The sequence below is a fragment of the Triturus cristatus genome, chromosome 1_2 (assembly GCF_964204655.1).
Source record: "Triturus cristatus chromosome 1_2, aTriCri1.1, whole genome shotgun sequence".
NCBI lineage: Eukaryota > Metazoa > Chordata > Amphibia > Caudata > Salamandridae > Triturus > Triturus cristatus.
In genome coordinates, this window is record NC_140580.1 from 1,080,997,486 (window position 1) to 1,081,025,336 (window position 27,851).

The 27,851-nt window shown below is 45.6% G+C and overlaps 1 protein-coding gene across 7 annotated transcripts in view; it reads right to left on the reverse strand.

Moving 5' to 3' along the window:
- Nucleotides 1-27,851, reverse strand: part of GPSM1 (G protein signaling modulator 1) — a 982,732-nt gene that overhangs the window by 340,031 nt on the left and 614,850 nt on the right. For all 7 annotated transcript variants that reach the window (XR_014963238.1, XM_085613283.1, XM_085613273.1 and 4 more), the window contains one exon: nt 13,421-13,491. Coding sequence is in view for 6 of the 7 variants with exons in the window: in XM_085613283.1 (XP_085469409.1) it covers nt 13,421-13,491 (71 nt within the window). In the remaining variant the exon portion in view is untranslated. The remainder of the gene's footprint in view (nt 1-13,420; nt 13,492-27,851) is intronic.

Consider the following 27,851-nt stretch of genomic DNA (forward strand, 5'->3'; position numbering starts at 1 on the left):
GACTAACCTGCCGCCGGCACCGGGGATCGAACCGTGAACCCCATGGTCCGGAGTCAGGCACCCTGGCCGCTGCGCCACACCTCTTCCATAAAGGTTTAATTCCAGTGCTTAGTTTGTAAATGAATACAAAGTGTCAGCCGAAAGCTGGTGGCCTGCGCTATTGGATGCCGGTGTACTGAGTACCAGGACTGCCTAATCTAGATTCAACCTCATGCCTCTTTCATCCACCACCAGCCACTCTCAGCCTCGTTATCTTACTCGTTCAGGTCTTTTTCATCCCTGCTTTCTCCCTTTGGCACAGTTTATCGGTCATGCTCTTTCTCCCTTCTGTGCTTCTCTGTCTCTTGCAATGGGTCCAAGGCTATGAGAAAAAAAAAATACTGGTCCCCAAAAAAGAGTTCTGGTGGGCCCCACCTGTAACCACCAGCTCAAATTCACCACTGGTTAAATCCATACCTTAAGATGCCATCCCATTAAAGGAGGACGCCTGGTCTGTGTAAACAAGCCATCCTTTGGTCTTTCTACTTTTAGCTTCTGTGGCAAGGTTTTCTTCGTTGCATAAATGCTTAATTTAAAGGATACAAGGGATGCGAGATTTAGGGGTGCTGAAGGGTCTATAAAAGTGGGCAGGGAATTTTCTAAAGAATTCCTGCTACCAGTAGGTTCAGTGGGCCATGCATCGGCACTGTGCTGTCCTACTGATGTTATGTAATGTCACAGGGTATCGATAGCACCGCACGAGGAGCATTACCTCTGGGAATTCTACCTCATTATAAATCTAGAGACAGCAGTCGGGGTCAAGTTCACAGAACATTTGCCATATACAGATACTACCGCTGTTACAGGATCCACTAAAGGCCAGTGCACACATGTGCGCTGCTTGCAGCTTTAAGAAATTAATATTTACGTGTGGTATTAGCAGGGACATCTTAAGGATTTTGAGGGCCCTGGGCCAAGCATATTTTGGGGGCCCCTGTTAGGAACAGTTTTGAATTCATGATCCAATTTCAGCTTTTTCATGCCCTCTTTGGCTGGGTCATTGAAAATGCACATGCGCACTCGTCCAAATTCTAATGCTATTTACATGTAATATTCAGGGATAGTTATGTGCATGGGCGTAGGAAGTGTGGGGGACGCGGGAATATATATCCCCCCCAGATTTTGGAGTGGGGGGACACGGGGGACAAGGGTGGGGGGGGACGAGGGGACAAAGGAATTTCCCCTCTCCCTTCTGTTATCACAGGGCCATTAGCACGCGAAAGCGCTACCTAATGGCCCTGCACTTGACCTGCCTGGAGTCAGAGGCCACCCGCCCTCTACCTTTTGTTATGCTGCAGGAAGGCTCAGCCGTTCTTGCAGAGGCCGCCGTTCCTCCCCGGAGGGGGGGAGAGGCTCAGGGGCCGGCGCCATAACCCGCGCCGCGCCGAAGGTGGCAAGAAGGAACCGGTTTTGGGCGCCCTTGGCGACCAAAGGCGGCGAGCAGTAGCCCCTCCTGCCCACGCGCTGGCCTCGCGGCTACCACTCCCCCCCGCAGCCAATGGGGGGGCAAGACAAGATGCAAACCCCCCAATGGGGGGCAGGCCTGATCGGCGGGAAAAAGAAGATGAGGGATATAAGGGGCCGCTCTCCCAGGGAGCTCCTAACTTCGGGGAGCAGGGAGAGCGGCGCACCGACGCGGTTTCTGCAACAGCGCTACTTTCTTTTTTATCTTCTTTCCTTGAACAACATTGTTTTCCCAGGGTGGGTAAGTGCACCATTCCTAAAGGGACTGCAATACCTGGTTGATGGGTAGAGTGGAAACGTTTAATATGATCGTTTTCAACTTTTTAATTATTTTAGCTTATAAAATGCGGCTCTGTGTTTGGGGATGTGGTCTTTTTTAAACCAAACTGCATACATTTTGAAAGGATATAAGCAATGGACATTGAAAGGGGTCCCTTCCTGGTCCTGTAGCCATGTCTTGAACTTTTCAGGCAAAATCACTTACTGATTTCTGAATAATGAGTTTAAAACCGTTAAGGTAACCATGTTTTTTTTATGAAAACAGTTCACATGCTTTGCTTATTCTTGCATTCCCTATGAGTGTTTGCTTTTTCCAGGGTGTTAGTCATTTTTTTTCAGGCAGCATTTTACTGTTGTCTAGTGCATAATTTGAATTTAGTCGCAGCACAATTGAGTTGTGCTGAAGGCAGTGCGAGTTTCTCTCAGTGGGGCAGTATGTTGTTCAGTGTGGGAGAGAATGTGGCACTCTGGCCAGAGCTGCTGAATTTGGAACTGGAGAACCATGTTCAGACCTTCATGACCAGTTCACCATACCACACTCCTGACAGAGCTTATTCTGATGCTACACCTTAGAAGGCCCGATAGACCTTAGAAGCCCAGGTGTCTTAGCACCCGCAGGTGGACCTGTCCAGCACAATCCATACTGCAGTTCACTTCCAGTCTTACGGGCAGGCATATGAAGAAACATATCCTAGATCGACAGTGAATCTGTCACTGAGGTCACAAGACCCTTGAGGCCCTTGGTACCTCCATTGGCCTTTTTCCAGCACTAGCAGTGCAACTTGCCAGGGGTTGGCAATGTAGGATTTGCATGCACACCAAACTTAGGGGGTGATTATAATGGCAGTGGGACCACCACGTCACCCCGTCGGTGGCGGTCCCACCGCCATTGGTGACTGCATCACAGCCCGCCATATTACAATGGCGGGTGGTTACCTGGAGGTCGGAAAGACCAACCACCACGCACCCGACGGGCTTCTTGAGCCCGCCAGTGTGGTGGAGGGGCTTGTGGCTCCTACAATGCTGGTGGTGCCTACTATGCACCGCAGCAGGGATTACGATGTCCCTTACCCGCCAGCTTATCAATGGCGGTTCACCTGCCATGGAAATGCTGGCGAAAGGGACATTGGGGGCCCGTAGCAGGCCCCTTTACCTCTGGCCCTCAGACATGGGTCCTGGGGGGCATCTATGATGCCCCACAACATATCACTGCACCATGTGGCAGGCACCGATATATTTAACATGTTCCTTTTTTTTTTACTTTGCGGCGGATGATGCAGCCAGCAGCACCTGCTGCAATGTAAAAGATAGGCACTGCGAACACTGTAGTGGCAGTCACATTGTAATGCTTGTCGTGGGGCCCCCACCTGGAAGGCCAGCGGTCCCATTCCCCGATTCGATGGCGGTGGTACTGAAGTCCGCCTGCCATCGTAGTCAGCCCCTAAGTTTGCATTTTATGAATATGATTCAGCGGGAAATAAATTGATGTTTGCAATTTAATTGACTTTGGTTGGCCTCTTATCTATGAGATTTCCCTGTTGAATGTGCCTGTACATTATACATTTTTGGTTGTATGAATTGATTGCATACTACACTCTCCTACAGGTATTAATTTGAGTGTCATTAGGAGTGTCTGGGACCAATTGTTTTCTTAGGAATTGTTTTCTTTACTAACCTTTGCAAAGGGCCCTAAACTTCACAGCAACACAAGTCACATTTATTTTAGTAATTTGGGATCTGTTTGAGCTACAAAATTGTTTTGGAGGAAATCGTTAGATTATGCAGCAGATGATGTATTATGTGGCAAATATGATACAGCCATAGTTAAGTGGAAAACATTTTTCCACTTAATTTTGCCCCAACATTGTAGTTGATCAATTTTTAAGTTCCCCAAACCCAAAAGTCGAGTTTGGGCACAATTTGCATTTTAAAAGCAGCCCTATAACACAGGGCTACTTTTAAACTGACCTCAGGCTTCAGCAGTGCACACATGCAAGCGCAGAAAGGGCTGCTGGCCTCTAAACTGCCATGCCCTATTATATTCTAGGGACTTAAAAGTGGTTCTAATCCCCCTGCCCTATTATGTACTAGGGCCTTATAGGAGAGGTCATGCCAATCATAGGGGTACCCTAACCCATAGTGCACCCTAGTGTATGTAGGTGTTTTCACTGTATTTTTAAGTGCCTCTTTCAGAATAGCACTGGCTGTTTAGGCAGAGGCCAGGGTCAGTCAGTCAGGTACCACCAGTACCAGTCAGCAAAAAGTTGGGGAGTGCCCAGGGCGGCTTTGCAACACTAGAGAAACACAAACTCAGAATGTAAAACATAACACCATGGTTGGGGGGTTCTCTTCAATAATCAGAATTGATTTCTATCCTAATGAACCCATTTTCCAACATTAGGATAGGGAAAGACTGGGGAAAAATCACAACGTTCTAATCTATACAGTGAAGTTTTTATGCAGCTCTTTGATGACGGTTATTAGCTCACTGTTCAATGTTAGGATTTTAACTTATAAACTTCAAATACCAAAAGAATATCTCAGACAAAAGCAGTAACTCACTGACCTATTGAATTAAAACTTTCCATAGACAAGCCTTCGATCTCTCTCAAAAAAAGAACATTAATCACCAAAGTTATCATCACATTTTTATTGTTGCCTGAAAATTGCTGGAGACCAGGAATGCAGCAGCAGGTACTTTTCAAACCCTAATGCACTTGCAAACACGACGCCCCCACCCTAAGTCAGCGGCCTTTGTTTGCTTTGTGCATTAAGATGCAAGATTCATATATATGTTTTTTTTAAACATTTGGTCTCATTACTATATGAATGTAAATAACAATAAAGCATACATGCAAACTGTGACTACATGCCCGCTTTTCTCAATATTTCACTCCGAAAGTATGCGATTGTATTTGTTTAACGGGCGGTGATTTGTATAGGGTCACTGGAAAGTGCACAAGGTTGTCCCTGTCCCCCCCAGAATTTTAGTGTCTCCAACGCCCCTGGTGTTGTGTGTTTTCAATATTGTAATGTAGCAGCTGCTCACTAATATTACTGCAAATATTCTCTGTGATACTCTCCCATTTCTCATATGTGTGGTTCTGATTTGATTTTATAACTTGTTTATGGCTGTTGCATGTCACATAAACACAACTTTTTATAATAGACACTCACATATCAATCACATGGAAAATAAAGCAAAGGAAAACGGTATTTGAAATAATCTGTGTAAGAGTTATTCAAGGTCATCAGGGCAAGACTGCAGAACAGAGCTGGGTCTGTCAGGGGGCCCCCTGAAGGTCTGGGGCCCTGGGCCAGAGCCCACTTTGCCCCTGCCTTAAAACGTCTCTGGGTATTAGAATACAATTCTGGTGTTGCCTGTGCTTTTTATATTTTATTTATGTTTGTTTATGTATAACCCCGCAGACCCAGAATTTGCACATTTAATTCCACACGGGGAGTTCAGAAATGGATGACTTTTCACCCCCAAAAATTAATTGCACTGTTTTCATTCACAGAAAAACATTTTGCTATGTGTGAATTTCCATTCTCATCGCCAGCAAAAATTCTAAATTTGATTTTTTGTGCACATTTTCCCCAAGTTTCCTACACCACTTACATCTGGATCATTTAGGGGCGAGTGTAGAAGTGCTGGTGAACCCACGTGCAAATGTGTGTGAATGATGACGAGACAGATGTTCACCTCTTGTGAATTCCATGGGATCTCCACATGCAAATGTATGGCGATCCTCCCTTTGTGAACCAGATTACACTTTGTGGGCAGTTCGGACGTGCTTTTTGTGAGGACGCCTAACTCACGATAACTTTTGATTATTATTCCCTCGTGCAAAACAAACAATTGATGGACAGAATGCTGGACAATGCAAACTTTCACCCTCAGTCACAAGGATCTGGGTTAAGCTAATCATTATTTTGCTCAACACATCACCCCAGTTTGGACCCAGCCATATGAAAATCAGTCTTGACCCTGTTCCTTGTGGGAACAGTCCCCAAACTGCCAAGCCAGGTCCTCCCTGGACAGGAAACAAGCATCCTAGGACCGGTTTCAGGGCATCACCCTTCATCAGCCAGGCTAGCTGGAATCCAGTGGTGTAGTGAGCATGGGACCCACGTCTGGGCATACCCTTCCCACATAGGGTGACATATTCAAAAGAATCCATTGATGGACAGAATGCTGGACAATGCAAACATTCACCCTCAGTCACAAGGATCTGGGTTAATCCCATCATTCGTTTGCTCACCACACCACCCCAGCTTGGACCGGGCCATATGCAAATCAGTCTTGACCCTGTTCCTCGTGGGAACAGTCCAGCCAGGAAACAAGCATCCTGGGTTCAGTTTCAGGGCATCCCCCTTCATCAGCCAGGCTAGCTTGAATCCAGTGGTGTAGTGAGCACGGGACCCATGTCTGGGCATGCCCTTCCCACTTAAGGCGACATGCAAAAGAAACAATTGATGGATGGAATGCTGGACAATGCAAACATTCACCCCCAGTCACAAGGATCTGGGTAAATCTATCATTCTTTTGCTCACCACACCACCCCAGTTTCGACCCAGCAATATGCAAATCAGTCTTGACCCTGTTCCTTGTGAGAACAATCCAGCCCGAACTGCCAAGCCAGGTCCTCCCTGGACCGGAAACAAGCATCCTGGGACCAATTTCAGGGCATCATCCTTCATCAGCCAGGCTAGTTTGAATCCAGTGGTGTAGTGAGCACTGGACCCACCTCTAGGCATACCCTTCCCACTTAGGGCAACAAAAGCAAAAGAAACAATTGATGGACGGAATGCTGGACAATGCAAACATTCACCCCCAGTCACAAGGATCTGGGTTAAATCCATCATTGTTTTGCTCACCGTGCCACCCCAGTTTGGACCCAGCCATATGCAAATCAGTCTTGACCCTGTTCCTTGTGAGAACAATCCAGCCCGAACTGCCTAGCCAGGTCCTCCCTGGACCGATAACAAGCATACTGGGACCGGTTTCAGGGCATCACCCTTCATCAGCCAGGCTAGCTTGAATCCAGTGGTGTAGTGAGCACGGGACCCATGTCTGGGCATACCCTCCCCACTTAGGGTGACATATGCAAAATAAACAATTGATGGAAGGAATGCTGGGCAATGCAAACAGTCACTCCCAGTCACAAGGATCTGGGTTTAATCCATCATTCTTTTGCTCACCACACCACCCCAGTTTGGAGAGCAAAAGGATGATGGATTTAACCCAGAGCCTTGTGACTGGGGGCGAATGTTAACATTGTTTCTTTTGCATATTATTCCCTTGTGGCACACATATTTTTTCTAGATTTTCTGTTTTTTCCTGATGCAGCAGAGGGCCCCATTCACTAAGACTTTCATGCTGTAGATCAAGTTTACAATTACAAATGATAGTATTTACAGATGAGAGGCATTCACAAAATGTGACCTAGCACGTGTAAATCCATTTACTCCTGCATAATTGTACTCCAGGACTGAAGAGATGTTTGCAGGCGTAGATCTCTTACAAGAGATGAGAGGTAGGAGCACCCAATCATGCTTTGCCGTGTGGGTTTATGAACAGCCACTCAGCTGTGAGTTTGGGAGATGCCACGAAATCCGATCTGACCTCTTTCCACCCTGGGAATGGTCTGACAGTTTGTTTTGCAAAGAGCTGGATTAAACCCCTTCTAGGGTGGAGCAGGGGGACAGAACAATCCCAAACTTGGTGGAATTGAGGGATAAGGGGTTTCTCCATGAGTAAAACAGAAATAAAATGTGCAGTTGCTTAGTCGGGCTGCCTTTCCTCAATGTGTAATTGCACTTTGAATCTATTTATGCATTAGGCCTATAACAACACCACAAAGGTTATATGACATTACACCTGGAATGCTGTGATTGGGGAAGCATCATATATTTGTACCAACATGCAGCAGTACTTTCGCAAGTGTAGACCCTTTCTTAGTTGGGACCCAAGTTTTCCATTGCAGCAGAAATGCATGTTATAAAATGTTCATTATAGAGAAAGCTTTGGGAGAGAAATATCGGTCTTTGATGGTGTACAGATGCACTGGTTAAGATTAACAAATCTTTTTCTATAGCCTTAGAGCCCTCGCCCTGCCAACTAAAATGCCCCCAAAATCCCCATAGATGAAAAATAAAATGCCAATAAAGTTAATATATTACCATTTTATTTTTCAGCCACCCGCCCCGAACCGAGGGTCTGGACGGGGGAAGTGGGAGGGGTTGTTGAGTGGCAGCAGGAGGGAGGAGGGCAGTCTGCCTGGGCACTTTTCAAAGTGTGCATGTTTCTTTGGTTGGCTGTCTTGAGATGGCCACCCAGACATGCGCACATATGCACAGATGGATTAGAGAAAGTGCAGGCCCCCGGTGCCCTCGAGAGCAGTGCTTAATTTGAGTTAATGGTTTCCAGTACTCAGAGGGCGCTTTTCATGAGTACCAGTTAAGGACACATTAATTTATGGGGAGATTAAGTGATTTGCCCAGATTCACAGGATGTTGAGCCAACGCCCAGACTAGAACCTGGTTCCCCAGCTCTGAAGTCTGCACCTCTGGCCATTATGCTACATCATCTCCCCACTTTCATGGTTTGGGCAGCGCTAACCAGTGGCGGCTCCTCCGCTAAGGCGGAGGAGCGTCGCCCCACTGCTTTCAGCAGTGGAAATAGGGGTAAAATAAAATGGTAATAACTCATTATAAATGTATTTGTACCTGCTGCGGCAGCTTGGCGTGGCGGGCTACTCTGATCTAAGAGCAGGGGGAGGAGCAGTGGGCACTCTGTAACGTGCGCATAAATGTTTTGCCAGACAGTCATGTGCACAAGGCTGCATTACAACCTGGGTGAAGAACATGCCCATACTCCCATTCCCTGGCTGAGCGCCGAACGATTGCAGCATTGTGATTGGCTTAGGGGACCTGTTCTGGCCGGAGCAGAGGGACGGCGACGAAGGACAACGGGGAGAGACGCTGTGAGGAGGTAAGATTTTTTTGTCTTTACCGCCTTTCCCCCTGCCCTCCGCCCTGCCAGCCATCACTGGCGAAATGGACTGGTGCAAGCTGCCTCCTGACAAGAGCCCTGGTACTTATATATTTTTTTTTACAAATTAACCACTGGCCGAGAGAGGCCGCTCCCTCCAATCCTGGCACTTCTTTCATGCTGGTTAACAGGATGACAGCAGCACCAGGATTGGTTAAGGTAGCTGGCTGTGGCCCATGCTGAACATTGGTATGCAGCAGCAGGAGGAGGACATGCAGTGAGGAGGAGGAGGAGTATTGAAGGTAGGGTGCATTTTTATTTTATTTCATTTTTTCCCACCACTTATTTGCCTGCCCACCACTTCTCATAGATGCCAGCCACAACTGCTCCAGTGGCAGTTCTGGGAAACACAAAAGATGAAACAATTAACTAATCATCAAATGGTACATGCCCCTGGTACATTTTTCACCACGACGACTAAGGGCTTGATTTGTATCTCATCGGCGTGCATTATATCCTATGGCACTTGTATGACAGAAGACTGGATAGCCATCATGGTTGTGAAGGAGTAACCTGTCTGTCGAAATCTAAATCAGATCCTAAAGGGTCTATTAGGATGGCGGTCGGATGGCCGCCGCCGGGCTGGCGGTGGCAACCGCCGGTCATCCGCCCGCGATCGCAACCCAGAAAACCGCCAGTCCCATTGGCATGGTGGTGACGACCGCGGCGGTGAGATTTTCCGTCTGCCACTTTTCCGCTGGCAACAGTCCGGACGCCTGCCTGGTGGGCGGAGCTGGACCGCTAAAATGGGGCCGGTGCAGGGTCAGGCTCCGCCGGCATGATTATGATGCCGGCGGTAGCCAGCCTTTCCACAGCGGTGGAATCGCCATGGAAAGGCATGCAGAGAATGTCTCTGGGGGCCCATTGCGGGCCCCCAATGTGTTTGGTGGGTTTGGGTGTATACATCTCCCTGTACCAGGTGGCAGGCACTGTGCAGTGCCTGCCATGCAGTGCAGGGATATGCTGGACATGCTTTTTTGGCCATCGCGGCGGTGCTGCTGGCAGCAGCAACCACCGCAATGTTAAATGCCGCGATCGTACCGCCGCGGTCGGATTTCGACTGCGAAGCATACTAATTGGACCGGCGGTTATGCCGCAGTTCTAAGCGGGCGGTGTTTTCCCGCTACCATGGCGGTCGGAGTGATTTTCCGACCGCCATACTAATAGACCCCTAAGTCTCCAAAAGTTTTCAATCCGATGTGAAGCCTCTTGAAAGTCATTTTTCTTTTAAAAGGTGATGAAAAAAATGATATTTAACTGGCAGTATTTGGCCTTCTTGTTTACTTTGTCCTCTGGAAGAGGAACCCACAACGTCTCTCCTCTAAAATTACACCTCCTTGGCCCTAATTATGAGCCAGGCAGAGTGGTATATCCAGGGGAGATACTGCTCCACCTCACCAAAACTGGTCCGAAGTTTCTGCATCCAGATTTCCCGGCACAAGGGAGCATCTCTTGCAAGCCTGACAGCCTTCCCTGCCACCATCGTCAAAGGGCAGGTGGCTAATGGGACTGGATTTGCCTCTGTAATTTGGACCAATAATGTGGATTTTCCAAGTGTTAATGATGGATAGTCCAAATTTTATTAATGACATGGAGGTGAATATTATTCATAACAACAAAAGCTTTCCCTTAGACGACAGGCCCGTCATCATGCTTCGTGTTTGTTTAATCTGGCTGCATCATGTCTCATTAACTTCTCCAGAGGTGATACGTCAGTCGCAGGTGTTTACACAAATTCTGGTTCAGCATGGTTTCCCCACTTCAGAGACAAAAACACAGAGTAGTCAGATTGAAGTGGAGGGATGCCAGCAGGGAACTCTAGCTACCTGCTATCCCTGCATCTATCTCCAACCAGGTAGCAATCCGTCAACATATACCTACCAATGGTTTATACAAGTGCTCAAAAAAGCATCATCTGTGAGCTCGAGCAATAGTTGATATTGACTCATAAGATCAGACCTGCAGCTCTTAATGTCTGGAATTAAGTTTTCCAACAAAATATTGTTGACAAAAAGATTGCGAGATACAAATATTGTGTCAAACCTTTTGTGGAACAGAATATAGAGGGTAAGAATATATTTTATTTAGTGTTTCATATGCTTTTTTTCAAATTTACCTGTACATATTATTGTTTTAATATTTAGCTGAGTTTTATTATAAAATATTTGTTTTTATATTGATTATAAAATATTTTCATATAAGTTTTAAATTGTTAATGTGTTAATTATGTACTCTTAAGTGTATTACTTGATAATTAAAAAAAATGTTATTCTTTATTTGTTAACTGGTTAATAAGGGACTTGATTAGGTTAATTATTTGTGTTTAAAAATCTGAATATTTATTAATTATATTTAATATTTTGTGAATAATAAATAATTGTATATGGTATTGTTTAAAATAATGAGTACTGTTATTTTTTCTGTTATTAATTTAAATAGTTTTTATGGTTACTGAAATTTTAAGGTCATCTGGTATGAAAAGTTTTCAATATATTTCTTATTATTCTTGTATTGTGATAATTGTTTATTATACTTTTATGTATAATTTATAAGTTGATCTCATGATTTTTGTTTTTAAATATTTATTTAAATGTAATATTAACAATAATTGTATATGGTTATGCAATATATTTTATATTTAATATATATGTTATATATATATATATACACACACATTATTTTGTGTTAATTTAGGATACAGACAATTTAAACTGAGGTTTCTAACCCCTCCAAAGTCCAACACTTTCCCTACCACTTCTTATGTGGTATGAGAATATTAAATTTGATCTCTGCAAAATTCAACACTTCCACTACTGTTGCTCAAGTTGGAGTTGGGATAATCTGACCCTTTCAAAATGTAACACTTTCTCTACTGCTGCATATGCCAAAGTGAGAATGGTAAATTTAACCTATCCAAAGTCCAACACTTCCCCTGCAGTTGCTCAGGTTGAAGCGGGACTAGTCAATCGGAACTCTCCAAAGTCCAACACTTACCATACTTTGGTCAGGATAGAGTTGGAGTAGTTAATTTGAACCCTCCAAGTGTAATATTTTTTTCTGTTAGTTCTATAAAAAATTGGTATAATACATATTTTTGGGTTCATTTTAAAAGCTAGTTTAACGTAGAAGTCTATCATAGATTTTTTTGGAGTAATATTTTTTATTAATTTATTTCATATTTTTACGTCGTTATTCTATGTTTTAATACTTTAATATCTAGTTTTGGAATTGTAATTAATCGTAGTCATTCTTTACTATTTATGTTCAAATAATATTTGTGTTGTCTTTTGTGATTATTTTAATGTATATATTTGTATTTAATGTTTGTAAGATAAATGCCTTTATATATGTTTACATTATTACAGTTACATTTATTTACATTAGAATATTCTTAAGTTAATGTATGTTTTAAAGTAAATATAGTCTATAATAATTAAAGTTTGTTACACTTAACTATTTTCTGATGGTACTGTGGTCTTCCATATTGTAATATGTTTGAGTTTACATACAAAGTTTGTAAAGTTGATATTCATCTCCATGATATTTTTTGGGTGAAATTTTTGTTGTCCATATTTAAACTGACAATATTTCGTCAAACAACCTAGGAATTTATCACAGGTCAAATCCGCAAGTGTAGCAGCTTTTCTGTTGTTATAAGTTTATGTTAGGAGTTAAGAAAATAGAATTTCCAATGGAAAGGACAAAGATGTAGCACATGTGAATGTGGCAACACCTACAAATTCATAACTTTGTGGGCATGCACAAACTTTTCCAGTGATCTTTCATACCCAATTAGCACACAACCTTTTTAACCAAAAGGTGGGAGTAACGGTGCAATTTATGCCCGCGACTTTTATACAGAACTATTTTTTGCCATATAGGAAAAAAGCTATTCACAGTAGCAACTAGAACCAGCCATCTAATTTATGCCTGCAGAGCGCCTGTAGATGGACTGCACATGGAAATCTCAAATGTGGGTACATTTCCAGGTGCATGTTGGGACTTTTGGAAGATTGTCAAATATGCAGATATCAGTGGTAATTATAGAATCAGAGTGTTGGCTCTTAGGGTCAGTCAGCACACATACATAGTGTCCTTTTCTAACTGAGTGGTTGTCCGCTGGTGTTGGCAAACAAAAACATCCTTCTGTCCTAGTCTAGAATGGAACTAGAAAGGGAGAAAAATACACAAAATCTCAAACTACAGAGAAGACTGTGGTGAAATTATTATTTCAGAATAAGAATGGAATCGCTAGACAGGTATAACTGTCATTGTGAATCAGGCCTTAAGTGTTGAAATATCTGCTCCCTTGCTTACACACCTTGTGACCTTGGGCGAGCTGCCTCACCCATTGTGTTAGGCTTTCTATTGTAAATAGTATGTGATTGAAATGTGCCTACAGTAGATACATGTGCCATATAAACATGGTCCTGGGACGGTTAAAGGATATTGTAACCACAGCTGTAGGTCCACATCTGTCTCCGAGCCCTCGCAGATAAGAACCTTCAGATTTAACCAGACCGCATATTTGGCCTCTCCTAACCCTATTGCACCCACAGATGCCGAAGCCTGGGACCTCACCTTGTCCGAGGGAAACTTTATCAAGTCCAAGCTGTCCATGCTGTTCCTCTGCATTCTCTTGGGTCTGGCACCTGCAAAGGCAAAGCAGACGTCAATCAATACCCAGCCATGAGTCACTGTCAAGAATGCACTTAGCAGCAAGCCGCTAAGATCGATGCAAACATTGGGGAGAAGGGGCGGAGTTCAACGGCACGGTAATATTTGCATCAATATTCCATGGACATGGCCTGAAGAGATCTTGAGAAGAGCTCTGCACCTTCAACTTCCAATTAATAAATTGACCTGATTCTATTTAGTTGGATATTTTTGGTAGCTGATTTATATTTTGGATTATTAATAGCTTTTTATATAGTGCTTTATATCACGCTTCTAACATTTAAAAGTGTTCTGATCAAGAGATATTAGTAGTACCAAATTTCTTGATACACTATATAAGGACCTCAGAAGGATGGAAGGCTGAGCTGGCCTTGTCGGGATTCAAAGGCATAACTTGCAAATCACATTAGGTCCCAGCAGCAAACATTAACTCACTGAGCCATCTTGTAAACTAGTGAAATAATCCTGAGGCTGCAAAGTGACTTTTTCCAGCCCTCAGCTTCAGTTTAAAAAGTGTGTCTACTAGGTCATAAAATTGACAATGATAACATTCTTCGGCTGAAAACAGAAAAAACCAAAGTTCTCATTTTTTAGGTCGAGCCTAGGCAGCGCATGCGCTGCGAGACATGCTGTATTCAGGTATGGCATACAAGCTCCGCCTATTTCCCGCCCATCTTTTCAATAGGCTCTTGTACTGTCCTTTTGAAATCATTGCTTTTGATTCATAAATAGGCTTAGTAGTCCCTCCTTGGTACCGCCTTGTCTGCATTTGTAACCTCCCATGAGGACTGGACTTTTTACTTGTGTTGTTACACAGTCTGCTTTATCGAAGCTGTGAGCACTATTTTCTTTAATGATCTAACACTATTCCACCCACGACATGCTTTCCTACAAGGCAGCATGCCGCCCACTTTTATATTTTTAATAGTAATGTATTTATTTAATTTACAGCATGGTCTGCTTTCACTACAGCGGCCGCGCCTATTTATTTTTTTAATTTACAGCGCGGTCCGCTTTCAGTTTAGTGGCCGCGCTAACAAACCTTTTATTTATTTATTTGATCTTTTTGGGTGTAAGCTTTCACTTTAATGTTGGCTACGCCCCTTTCTTTAGACGCTGCTCACTGTAACCGGACTATGGCGAGCAGCGGCGAAAGAAAGGAGCGTGCCGCCATTAAATTGGTCCCGTATTTGCGAGAGTTTGAGCTATTGGCATTATAAATACCAATGCCTTTTATATGTATGTGGCTTTTAAAAACACAAATAAAAGGCATCGCGAGATTTATTGCATTGAAAATGCCTGTGTTATTTCTGCTATCTGGTCTTCTGACTCGAGGCCCGACTCTCTTGATGTCTGTCCCACCCCGACCGATACTGCCTGCCAACTTGGTATCATCTTTGACTCATGTCTGTCCTTTGAAGCCAATGTCAACAAGCTAACAACCACATGTTTTTAATGATAATGATGATTAAAAAGATTGTTCCCCTGGTCCCCAACTCCTCCAAGCTTACTCCTGTCCAGGCTTGGCGCATTAGTCGTGATGAGTACTGTGATGCGCTTAACTTCGGGCTCCTTGCTTTTCTTATCAACAGACTTCAGCTAATACAAAATTCTGCTGCCCGCCTGGTCCTCAGTATTGATAGAAGGCCTACGCCCTCTGCTTGGCAAATATTCCCAAATTCAAAAATGTTTGCACAGGAGACCACTCGGTCACCACTGCCAAGATCTGGAATGCTCTTTTCGGTGTCCACTCAAGCCAAAGCCAAACTGGTAAATTCCATAAAGTACTGAAAACACACATCTCCACCTTGTAAGGCATTCCCTCTTTAGTTCTCTTTTGTTGTGCCACTTTTTATTGAGGGTAACCACTACCCTTTATAAATCTCCGAGTCAATTTTGCTATTTTCCAATCAGACAACTGTAGCTTGGACTAGAATACTATTAATACTAATACTTATAATTCTAAAGACTTTTGCCACACATCCCCTAATTGGTTGGTGGATAACAAAAAAATGATAGGTGGAAATTTGGCAAGCAATGTTAGCCAATGGAAGTTTAGAATTACTCCTGTAGCATTCCTTATTATTGCCTTTAGCTTGTCCGAGTCACCAAGGAAGAAGTTCAACCACATTTAAGCAAGTATGCACCCTGCCCAAAATGATAGGCCTTTATCCCTCCGAATTTTAAAATAATGTAAACCATATGTGTTTCGGCCTTGTTGGGCCTCATCAGTGAGGTGCGTCTTCAGACCATATGGTACATGTAACACAAAGCTTTGAAGTTCCATCTGTGCCGCTGTTTTGGGTTCAAGCCTAAGACTGGTTTGCATGTAATTTCCCTCTTTCTGTGAAGGCACAGATCACTAACACAAAAGAATGCAATGCTACTCTGCAGTGGTCACTTTGGCTAAGATTTTGGAGTTAGATTGATCTATTTATACAGGGTGCTAGTGCAAAGTGACGAGAGATGGGACTGCAGAAGTCATGCCAGATTTAAACCACAACTTCCAGAGTCGTTATTTTGTTTGGTCACTGCATTTTCATATTTTGAAGAAATAACTATGTTTATCATTCAGTCTTCGGCAGAAGGTTTACTTTTCACCTGATACTTGAACGTGAAGCACCTATTTCTTGGCTACAATCCAGGTCCTACGTAGGGTATAAGTTCTGGAAGACAACATTATTCCCTAAAAATATGAAAGGAAAATCACTTGTGCTATTTTTTCCTCAGTGCCCTCTATCAATAAGCAGATTCACTCAAAAATAGCCTTCCAAATTCAGGCCTGAACCTGCTTGAAACCCAGAGCTCCAAGCGCCAGACGATGCCACACAGTGGTGGCTCCTCCGCTATGGCGGAGGAGCGTCGCCCACTGCTTTTGGGCAGTGCAAAGAAAGGAAATATAAAATGATAATAACTTTGAGTTATTATCATTTTATGTTTCCCTTGCAGGTTCTGCTCTGCTCTTGTAGCAGGGCTGGGGAGGAGTGGTTCGCCCACTCCTAAGCGCGCAATAACTGTTTGGTCGGCCCTCTCGGGCCACCCAAAACAGTCATGCGCACTTTCCCTGTTCTGCATGCAGGCTGCATTACAGCCTGAATGGAGAACATGTCCAGGCCCCCATTCCCTGGTTGAGCGTCGAATCAGGACGCACAAAACCAATCACAACGCTGCACTGGAGCGTTGTTGTTGGTCCGGGGAGCCTGGCTGTTCTTCCTGGCTTCCTGAGAGCAGGAGCAGAGACGCGGGACCCGGCGGCAAAGTGCGTATCCCCGTGCCTCTCCCAACACCCCCCGACACACCACCCGCGAGTGATGCCGGCTGCCACTGATGCCACATGCTGCTCACCAGCTGGTGCCATTTGCTTTCGGTGTCACATGCACTGCAGGTGGTGTGACCAATCATGCATGCTTCTTAAACCTAGGGTGCTGCTCACAATCTATATGGTTTGACTGGGACAACCCACGTGGACCCCTCTGTCTCCAAGCACTCTGGCAGATATTTCTGTCGTCCATTCTTGGTGCTGCAGCTCATCCTTGAGGTCTGATTCTGGGATGTGATATATATATTAGTGTTTGTGTTTGGAACACTGTACGCCTGGACCCCCTCCCCCCCCCCCCTTTACAACCGGAGATGGAAGAATCCCCGTTAGCTCCAGTCTCAGCAATTTGGGGCCAGAGGACGCTAATGATTTTGCGTTTTTCATTAACAACATTAGCCCCTGTTATCCCTAAGACGTGTAAATACAGATTCATTTAGCCTGGAATTATTACATTCGGAAATTGAACTAATTCATGATATGGGTACTTTTGAAGAGCATTCGAATATGTAGTGTGGAGTGATACAGTAGCCAGAGAGCTAGAGAAAGAGCAAGGTTAAGAGAAAGAGTAAAAGTGATAAAATGAGTATAAAAGTCAGGTAAAGGGAGAGAGGAAAGAGATATTAAAAAAAAAGAGACATGGAGCGTATAAGAGTACCATAAAGAAAGTGAGAGAGAGAGAGAAAGAGACAGAAAGAGAGCTAGATAGAGAGTTAAACAATTGGAGGGAGAACGGGAATCAAAAGAGAGAAAAACAGAGCATGGGAGAGACAGAAAGAGAAAAAAGAGAATGTGAAGGGCTGATCTAGAGAGAAAGAGAAGGATATGCAAACAGGGAAATGCTATAAGTAAAGCCAGTGCTTTCAATAGAAAATACAGAAGTGCGGGTACTCACTCTTTAGAGTACCTGTTTGCTCCTGAGAAGTGCCCGCCCTCTACCATTAAATGTATTGCAGCACTGATGATAAATAAAGGTATTGTCCCTTTTAAAATAAAGAAGTGCAGATACTCAGTACCCGACAGTACCTGCCCATTTAAAGCACTGCCTGTAACTATCCTAACTGGCCTTTCCAGGCGCCGGACACTGCAGGGCAGTGTGTGGACATGTGTAAGGGAGGCAGCGTGTAGAGGCCCATGCCATCGGTGGGTCTCTGCGGTAATGAAAACAGATGCCAGTAAGAAGCTGATGCAGAAGGCGGTGCATGGAGCATCTCCCATCAGAAACCACCATCTGGGAACTTTGGAACTGTGTGAAGTCCAGACTTGCCAACAAACATGGTGCCATTGAGTGCCACATGCTACCGGCTCTCCTCGTATGGTCTACAGGTGAAGAGTTGATATCACACAGTGGAAGACTATCTGAGCTGGAAACCCCAGTGCAATGCGAGTTTCCATCTCGTGTTATGAGGCTGGGCAAGGCGTATGTCCATGAAGGGATCTGTGAATTTCTCAGGACATTAGGAGCAGCCTTGGAAGCTTTTTGAGGAGGTAGGGGGACTCATACCCCGCCCCTGGTAAACGTAATGGCCTCAAGGCACTGTCCTGTTTCCAGACCCCATCTTTAAACCCCTGCCTCCTCTCACACAAATGTATATAGAAGTTTTCAGGACTGGAAGCTTCTGTCTTTCACAATCACTCATTGATGAGACAATGTCTATGTAATCTCCCAATAGATGGACTCTGTAGGGAGCTGTGTGCAGAAGGCACTGCGTTGAGAAGATAAAGCTTCCGCATGGGGATGGAAGTGTGAGGAAGGGTGGGTGAGTTGTGGAGGAAAGTCTTTGTGCTAAGGGGAGGGCACGCTGGAGGGGATATGTGGGGAAGCCTGGTTGGGATGTGGCAGTCTAGGTGGACCATGTAGGGAGGTCTGGGTGGAATGTGTGGAGAAGTCTGGGTGGAATGTGTGGAGAAGTCTGGGTGGAATGTGTAGGGAAGTCTGGGTGGAATGTATGGAGAAGTCTGGGTGGGATAAAGTCTGGGTGGAATGTGTAGGGAAGTCTGGGTGGAATGTGTAGGGAAGTCTGGGTGGAATGAAGTCTGGGTGGAATGTGAAAAGAAGGCTGGGAGGGATGTGTATGGAAGTGTGCACTGGATGAGGAAGGGCGTCTGGGGGTCTGTGTATGAAAGTCTGGGTGAGATGTGTGGGGAAGTGTGGCTGGGATGTGGAGAGAAGACTGGTGGGATGTGGAGGGACGACTGGTGAGATGTGTGAGATCTGTAGGGAAGGCAAAGTGTAGAATGCCAGGCATTAGAAGGATGTATAAGGCTTCCCTTTGGGAGGGATGTCTATGGTAGGGATGTATGTGGAAGATTGTGCCTTCTCGAGATTGTGAAGAGAGGACATTATACTCTGGCGGCTCTCCATAGAAAGCTGTTCCTGTGAGAAGGATTGCACCTGCTCCCCCTGGATTGCCCTCTGGACCCCTAGCACAGTCAGTGCTTTATTTGTAAACATATAAATGCCAGGGCCCAAGGGATTCCACTGCAGCCAGCACCGCCAGCAACTGCTGCCACTGCTGACAACGCCAGGTCCATCATTACCCACTCACCATCACATTTAAACAAGTGTGACATTTATAAATCGTAGGTCACCCCAAGCTGTAGGGATGACATGGATGCGCGAGTTTTATTATTTTGTAATACATTGAATTGCTAAACAGTAGTTCAGTGCTAAAAAAAAGAAAGATAAGCTGAGAGAGCCTCCATGTTGTGCACTCTCATAAATAAGTGCCAGTGTTTAAAAAGAAGTGGCGGTGCATAGCACTGGAAAATACTGGCACAAATTAAGCTTTGGCCACAAGATGTGAACTCACATCCCAAGTCTCTTTCCTAGACGCTGAGCAGTTTGTTTAGTGCTGCAGGCGAAGAGGAGGAGCTAGAGGTGGGCAGGTTCTTCCTTCCTGTTCACCAGACAGAGAAAAAGATAGGTCAGAGCCCATGCAGCTGCTTAAGATAAATGAGTAACACCAATGATTTTGTTTTTAACCATTTATATTAAAAATATTTCAATTCTGAAATTGTCAGACTATGATTTGAATATTACTGAGGCCTGCACTATTGTATTGTATTGTAATTGCATTTGTACAGCACTTACTACCCCTGACGAGGCGTTGAAGCGCTTTTTCAGCGAGTAGCACGCTACTCCGGAGCCACAGATGATTAGTGTTGAATTAGTAATGTGAAACATGCATGTAAATTTTAAGTGGTGGATAGGTTAGTCAGTTATTTGGATTCAGAAGGATAGCAGAAGGATAGAAGGAGGAAAGGTTTGTATTTATATAGCGCTTGTTACCCTTGATGAGGTGCTGAAGCACGATACTCTGCAAACCCATAAAGGATTAGTGGTAAATAAGTATGGTGGAATATGAAAGTAATTTGAGTGGTGGATATTAGTCAGTTATTTGGTAGGGGTGATCGTCTACAGAGCGAAAACCAAAGCAAATGATGGACAGAGTGTTGAACATTGCAAGCACGCACGGGTGAGTGCTTGCAATGTTCAACACTCCGTCCATTATTTCCTTTGGTTTTTGCTTTGTTTGCCATAAGTTGGCAGGGTATGCTCAGACGTGAGTCCCTTGCTCACTTTGCCACTGGATTCAAGCAAGCCTGGCTGAAGATGGCTGAAATGCCAGAAACCGGTCCTAGGAAGCTTGTTTCCGGTCCAGGGAAGACATGGCTTGGCAGTTCGGGCTAGACTGTTCCCATGAGGCACAGGGTCAGACTGATTTGCATATGGCCATGTCTGAACTGGGGTGGCAGAGTGGGCTAAAGAACGGTGATGGATTAAACCCAGATCAGTTGACTGGGGGTGAGTGCTTGCAATGTTCAACACTCCGTCCATCATTTCCTTTGGTTTTTGCTTTGTTCGCCATAAGTTGGCAGGGTATGCTCAGACGTGAGTCCCTTGCTCACTTTGCCACTGGATTCAAGCAAGCCTGGCTGAAGACGGCTGAAATGCCGGAAACCGGTCCTAGGAAGCTTGTTTCCGGTCCAGGGAAGACATGGCTTGGCAGTTCGGGCTGGACTGTTCCCATGAGGCACAGGGTCAGACTGATTTGCATATGGCCATGTCTGAACTGGGGTGGCAGAGTGGGCTAAAGAACGGTGATGGATTAAACCCAGATCAGTTGACTGGGGGTGAGTGCTTGCAATGTTCAACAGTCCGTCCATCATTTCCTTTGGTTTTTGCTTTGTTCGCCATAAGTTGGCAGGGTATGCTCAGACGTGAGTCCCTTGCTCACTTTGCTACTGGATTCAAGCAAGCCTGGCTGAAGACGGCTGAAATGCCAGAAACCGGTCCTAGGAAGCTTGTTTCCGGTCCAGGGAAGACATGGCTTGGCAGTTCGGGCTGGACTGTTCCCATGAGGCACAGGGTCAGACTGATTTGCATATGGCCATGTCTGAACTGGGGTGGCAGAGTGGGCTAAAGAACGGTGATGGATTAAACCCAGATCAGTTGACTGGGGGTGAGTGCTTGCAATGTTCAACAGTCCGTCCATCATTTCCTTTGGTTTTTGCTTTGTTCGCCATAAGTTGGCAGGGTATGCTCAGACGTGAGTCCCTTGCTCACTTTGCTACTGGATTCAAGCAAGCCTGGCTGAAGACGGCTGAAATGCCAGAAACCGGTCCTAGGAAGCTTGTTTCCGGTCCAGGGAAGACATGGCTTGGCAGTTCGGGCTGGACTGTTCCCATGAGGCACAGGGTCAGACTGATTTGCATATGGTCATGTCTGAACTGGGGTGGCAGAGTGGGCTAAAGAACGGTGATGGATTAAACCCAGATCAGTTGACTGGGGGTGAGTGCTTGCAATGTTCAACAGTCCGTCCATCATTTCCTTTGGTTTTTGCTTTGTTCGCCATAAGTTGGCAGGGTATGCTCAGACGTGAGTCCCTTGCTCACTTTGCCACTGGATTCAAGCAAGCCTGGCTGAAGACGGCTGAAATGCCAGAAACCGGTCCTAGGAAGCTTGTTTCCGGTCCAGGGAAGACATGGCTTGGCAGTTCGGGCTGGACTGTTCCCATGAGGCACAGGGTCAGACTGATTTGCATATGGTCATGTCTGAACTGGGGTGGCAGATTGGGCTAAAGAACGGTGATGGATTAAACCCAGATCAGTTGACTGGGGGTGAGTGCTTGCAATGTTCAACACTCCGTCCATCATTTCCTTTGGTTTTTGCTTTGTTCGCCATAAGTTGGCAGGGTATGCTCAGACGTGAGTCCCTTGCTCACTTTGCCACTGGATTCAAGCAAGGCTGGCTGAAGACGGCTGAAATGCCAGAAATCGGTCCTAGGAAGCTTGTTTCCGGTCCAGGGAAGACATGGCTTGGCAGTTCGGGCTGGACTGTTCCCATGAGGCACAGGGTCAGACTGATTTGCATATGGCCATATCTGAACTGGGGTGGCAGAGTGGGCTAAAGAACGGTGATGGATTAAACCCAGATCAGTTGACTGGGGGTGAGTGCTTGCAATGTTCAACACTCCGTCCATCATTTCCTTTGGTTTTTGCTTCGTCTACAGAGCGATCCAAACAGTCCTGCTGGGTTCACTATGTTAGACATGTACACTCTTTTTCTCTCTACATCTCACCATCTGCATAATCATATACTTGCTCTTTTCTGTTCAGTACCGTCTTTTCACTCTCTCTTGAATGACCTTCCCCGTATCTCCTTCACTTCACCACTCTCCAAACTCACAACACCCCACTTACATAAAAGCTCTGCATTTTCTTTTACTTTTGCCTTGGCAATATTTTGACATCTTTCTACCTCCTACACACACATTTGTACAGTCACAATCGCACCTGAAATACTTGAACATTGCTCTGTACGCTCTGCACAGAGGCCAAGGATTGGATGACCATGAATTCTGAACACCTTTTGGGTCGACTGACAGGCACAGTGGGAAATTCCGAAGAGCTCAGTCATGGCACGCTATCAATACATGGAAGTCTCGAAGTTGAAAGTATGCACTATACAAGTGTAATATGCAAAACCAAACAAAAAAGACAACATCCTTTAAATAGCTAACACTATTAGGGAATGCAATCCCAAGAAAAACGTGAAACAGAAACAGAAACCAAACCGCTGACATGGATTACCCAAACGTTTTTTAAATTCATTGTTAAAAAACACAATCAGCGTTTTTTGCCATTAGGTTTAAAGACATGAATACAAGGCCTGATAAAGACCTGTTTCAATGTCCATTCTTAATTCCTACCGGGTCTGAGACCTGGAGGGATTCAGCCCACTTAAAGCCCTGGTCCCATGCATCTCACTATTTTGGTAGTGTGTGCTCTAGTTGTCAGAGGAGATTGCAGCTTCAGATGTTTAAAGCAGGGACTGGGCCGCGGACGTGCTGCTGGTGCACCAAAGGCAAACACATCCGCACCCGTCACTGTCCAGACAGTGACCAGTGCCAGGTAAGCCAGGTTCTGAGATAGGCATCTGTTATTCTGTTGCAGATAAGTTGGGTACCAGTACCCTTTGCACCTCTCACTTTAGCCTACCCAATGTCAAGGACTTTCTCTCTTGTACTACTTGTGGCTTTCATCTGGAACATTCTTCCAGTGATGATGCTTCTGCTTTGCCCTTACAGGACCACGATGTTAAACGATGCGTCTTCTTCCTCCTGATCAATGCACGCTCCGTGCAGAAACAATGCGGTCCTCATCTATGACTTCTTATGTGATGAACAACCGGATGCTCTGTTTATTTCTGAGACTTGGCTTTGCTGCTCTGCCAACCCTGTCATTGAAATGGTTATCACCCCAATGGGAGAGGAATAGGAATCACCATAGTATATAAACAAGCTTACAGCTGCTTGGGGCTTTCGACTGAGGCACTTGTTCTCTGCCTCTCCCTTACTCCAGGGCCAGTCCGGCCGTACCGGGCATCGGGTGTTTCCCCAGAAGGCTGGAAGGGTGGGGGCCGGTTTTGCAGTAGTTGGGGCTGGTATAGTTACTGGGGGCCAGTTTTGCAGCGGTGTTGCAATATTGGCCCTCAGTAACAAAAGCATCAATGCTTCACACTTGCCCCCCACAGCAATTTCGGACACAATTGCCAGGGCTTCGTTGAGTTCCTAGTCCGGCCCTGCCTTACTCCCCAACAATCTCTAGCAACGGCCTAAAAGTACAGACCTCGGGACTGGCAGGAATCTTTCTTAACTCTCTGGGCGATGCCCTATCCCATCCGGCCCTCAGGTTTTCTCACTTTATTGTATTAGGGGATTTTAGCATTCATACGGACTTTCCGGCCGAAAGAGATGTGATCACTCTGCTGGAAACAATGTCGTCCCTTGACCTTCCCCAACTTGTCTCTAAGCCCACCCACCAGGTAGGACATATGGTTGAGCGCGTGCTTCCCAATGTAAGGCTGCAGATGACGGATCCTCTCCCTCTGCCTTGGACTGATCACTTTCCCATTAAGTTTAGGCGGCTCGTCACACCAGGGGCAGGAGAACAGCCCATACAAGTTCTTTATTCATATAGACCTTTTAATAAGGTCAAACAAACAGGATGAGCTTTTGGGGTCCAGAGGTAGACTCCTCCCACGCTTTCTGGATCTGTGGAAGCAGATCTCATTGTGGTTGACGATTGAATCCGCAATACAGCTGACAAGCTTTCGTCTAGCTCCAGTCTAAATGCTCTCTCTGTAGAAGTTGACCTTCTGGGCCCTGGTTTATGGAAAGCCTAAGGACGGAGAACAAAACTTTGTAAAAATGCTGATAGAAGTTGGCGCAAATATTATAAAGAGGAGGATAAAGCCATCTACAGGGTGGCTTAAAAATACTATGTCTGTGTTAAAATGGTGAAGAAACTCTATTACAAGAGAAAGATGAAAGCTGCCGGCAACAAACCTCGAGACGTTTTCAAGGTGGTAAAAAATTTCATTTCACCTTTTGCGTGTATCAAAAGTCTGCAACCTTCTGCTGAATGGTGTGAACAACTGGGCTCTTTGTTTCATAACATTCTTAACATTCAAACTAATCTGAATAAATCCCTCGGCATGACGCGAGCCTTATTATCTCTGAGAAAGCAACTGAAGTTGTGGAATGTTCGTTATTGTCCTTGGGACCCTATTTCCTTAGAGGACACCATGGCATCTATTCGGGGTCCTAAGTCAGGCTCTCTGTCTGCCCCTGTCTCCAGCCTCCTCATTATGGAAGCAGAGGGGATTAGCCCACTGGTCAACAAATTGCTCAAGACTCTAACATCCATGGTGGCAGTTCCGCTAGCCTAGAAGCAGGCTTCTCTCTTGGCTGAACGATAGTAGACCCCAGTTCGCTGGCTAATACTAGGCCTATTTCTCTGCTTCCCGCTCTATCAAAGCTGCTAAAGAAATGTGTCAACCAGCAACTTTCACGCTACATGGAGTCCAACGATCTCTTACCCCCAGTCAATCAGTTTTCAGGCCTAACTTTAGCACTGAGACTGCCTTGCTTGAGGCAACAGAGCTCATTAGAGATACCCTAGACTCAGGAGGCAAGGCTGTGCTGATAAACCTATCAGCAGCCCTATACATGGTCACTCAGTCTAGGCTCCTTTCCTGTCTTCATACTATTGGCCTAGAGGCCCAGTGCTGAAATAGATGGACTCTTTCTCAAGGAATAGAGGTCAAGGGGTCTGGACCCTTCCATTCTCTTTGGGTACCAGAGACATATAACAGTAGGGGTTACCCGGGGCTCGATCCTAAGCCCCACACTGTTTAACATCTACCTCACCCCGCTGGCACACTTGGCTGAAACTTTCGGGGCCAAACTAATTTCCTATGAGGACGATACGCAGCTTCTCTTCTCCTTCAATAAAGGCAAAGATATTGTGCCGGATTTAATTTAACCCTGCCAGGGAGCTGCCCTCCACTGGATGCGCCAAAACCAGTTGAAGTCCAATGCTATTAAATCTGAAGTTCTCTTTTTTGGCCTTAGCTCACCACCTGTTTGGCCAACCTTCTGGGTGGAGGGCGCTCCCCCTTTAGGCCCTCAATCTGAAGTGGTTTAAAATCTTGAGCTCAAGTTTGACTACATGCTCTCCCTTCAGCCCAAAGTCAAAGCTGTGGAAGGGGTCTGTTTTTGGTCTTCTCCGCATATTGTAAAAATTTCTTCATTTCCTTTCTGTACTTGCCAGGAAAACAGTTATTCGAACACTTATGACGTCTAGGCTGGATTAAGCAAACGCACTATACCTCGGCCTCCCTGATTATTAAATCAACAGGCTCCAGAACCGTATTCTCCTTAATCTTCCGCTGAGAACTCAGGTTTCACTCCCAGTGATGGCCGGACGCGGGTAGGTTCCGCACTGCAGACGACTCGAAACCGAACCTGACTCTCGCCATATTGCGAGTTCCCCGACTGTCACTGCTGGGGCAATTAACCCCCACCTTCTAGGCGTCTCCAGAAGGTATATTTATCTCAAACCTGTTTTTCTATCATGCAGGACTACCGCATGAGTCTATACTGTAGGGGACGGTACGTGACCGAGACTTTCACACCGTCCTCTCTAGAGTAGACGAGGATTTTTTGGTCCTGATGAAATGCCGAGATCCTATGGACAATATATGGCATGAAACATGTTGACCCGAGCACTTCACACACTTAATTTAGAGCTGGAGTGGGTGTAATTTCCCCCCACTTCAGCCACGAGTTTTCAGTCTTCTGTTTGTAGTACAGTGTAGGAACCCAGCTAATAAAATTATTGTGTGGATTTCCGACAGCTATTTTTAATCTACACACACTCCCTCCCATTTCTACTCGTGACACAGGCGCCCCACCATCACTTCACATCGGTAAAAAGAGAAGACCTCCGGCAAAGAGCCCCCTCGCGGGGTCCGTTGAGCATTGCAGCGCCGGCCCAACGAGGAACTGCCCGGTGATGAAGCATGACACCCTCCGGGGTGTGTGAGGGCCCTTACTCCTACTTGGAGCTACTTCACAGCTTTCCAATTTCTGGACACCTGGCGACACTCCCCACCCCTTAGCAACTGCAAACCTTTGCTTTTGCCAACTCAAGTTTCCTCCTCTACACTCTCTGCACTGGCTCCCAGTGAGGAAATGTATCATGTACAAAGCACTTGTAGTCACCTACTGAGCTCTACACTTACTGGGCTCCAGAGATCTTGCCTCCAGAATTCTTTCCTACCTCCATGCCAGGAAGCTTTGTTCCTCTAACTGGGCACTAGCCAAGGTACCCAGGATACGTTGTGACAGAGCAGGGGGCCGTCCTTTCTCATATCTGGGTCCCTCCCCCTGGAACAAACTTCCCCTTGCCCTCCCTCCATCTGGGTGAATCTGAGCAGATTTTCTAAAAGATGTTGAAAACATGTCTCTTTTCTCAAAGCTGAGCACCTAACCTGTGAGTCTAGCTCCTGGACACTCTTCGGAGCAGCTGAGCGCTCTACACATTCCGATTCATCATCATCGCACTCAAAGCAGTGCGCTTAGAATGTAGGACTTTAGAGGCAAACGTCCAATATTTGGAATTTGTTTAATTAAGAAGCAAAATTGCTGATAACTAATTAGGGGTCCAATACAACAGCAGGTATTTCGAGTGTCCCCCTGGGTATGTATTGCAGTTTCACTTCCATCCTTCCATCCATCCTAGCGCCTAGCATAGCGCATGGTGGGCAGCCTATGGACTGCGCCTCATTGGGGTATCTCAGAGATCCCTGCTCTCTCACTGGGCCGGTAAACAGATCACTAATATTAAGGCACACACACATAATTCCGTCAAGATCTAAAAGAGAATAGTACACCTTACGTGTCCATCCCCATTTCCGTTCAAAACATTGGTGACATCACACAACAGCTCAGCTCGTGCTCAGCCGTGCCTTGAACACAGCGACACTCACCGACGCGCCCGAACTTGTGATCCGCCCAGTTCATGCTTCTAAGCACTACGCCGTGCCTCAGTGGCTCCATCGAGCGCCGCCTCGAGGTGGGGGTGGTGACCCAACGGCAGCCGTATCGGTCTCCCCGCAGGAGGGTAGAGTGCACGCACAGACCGGGGCCCGCAGACCGGGCCTACGGG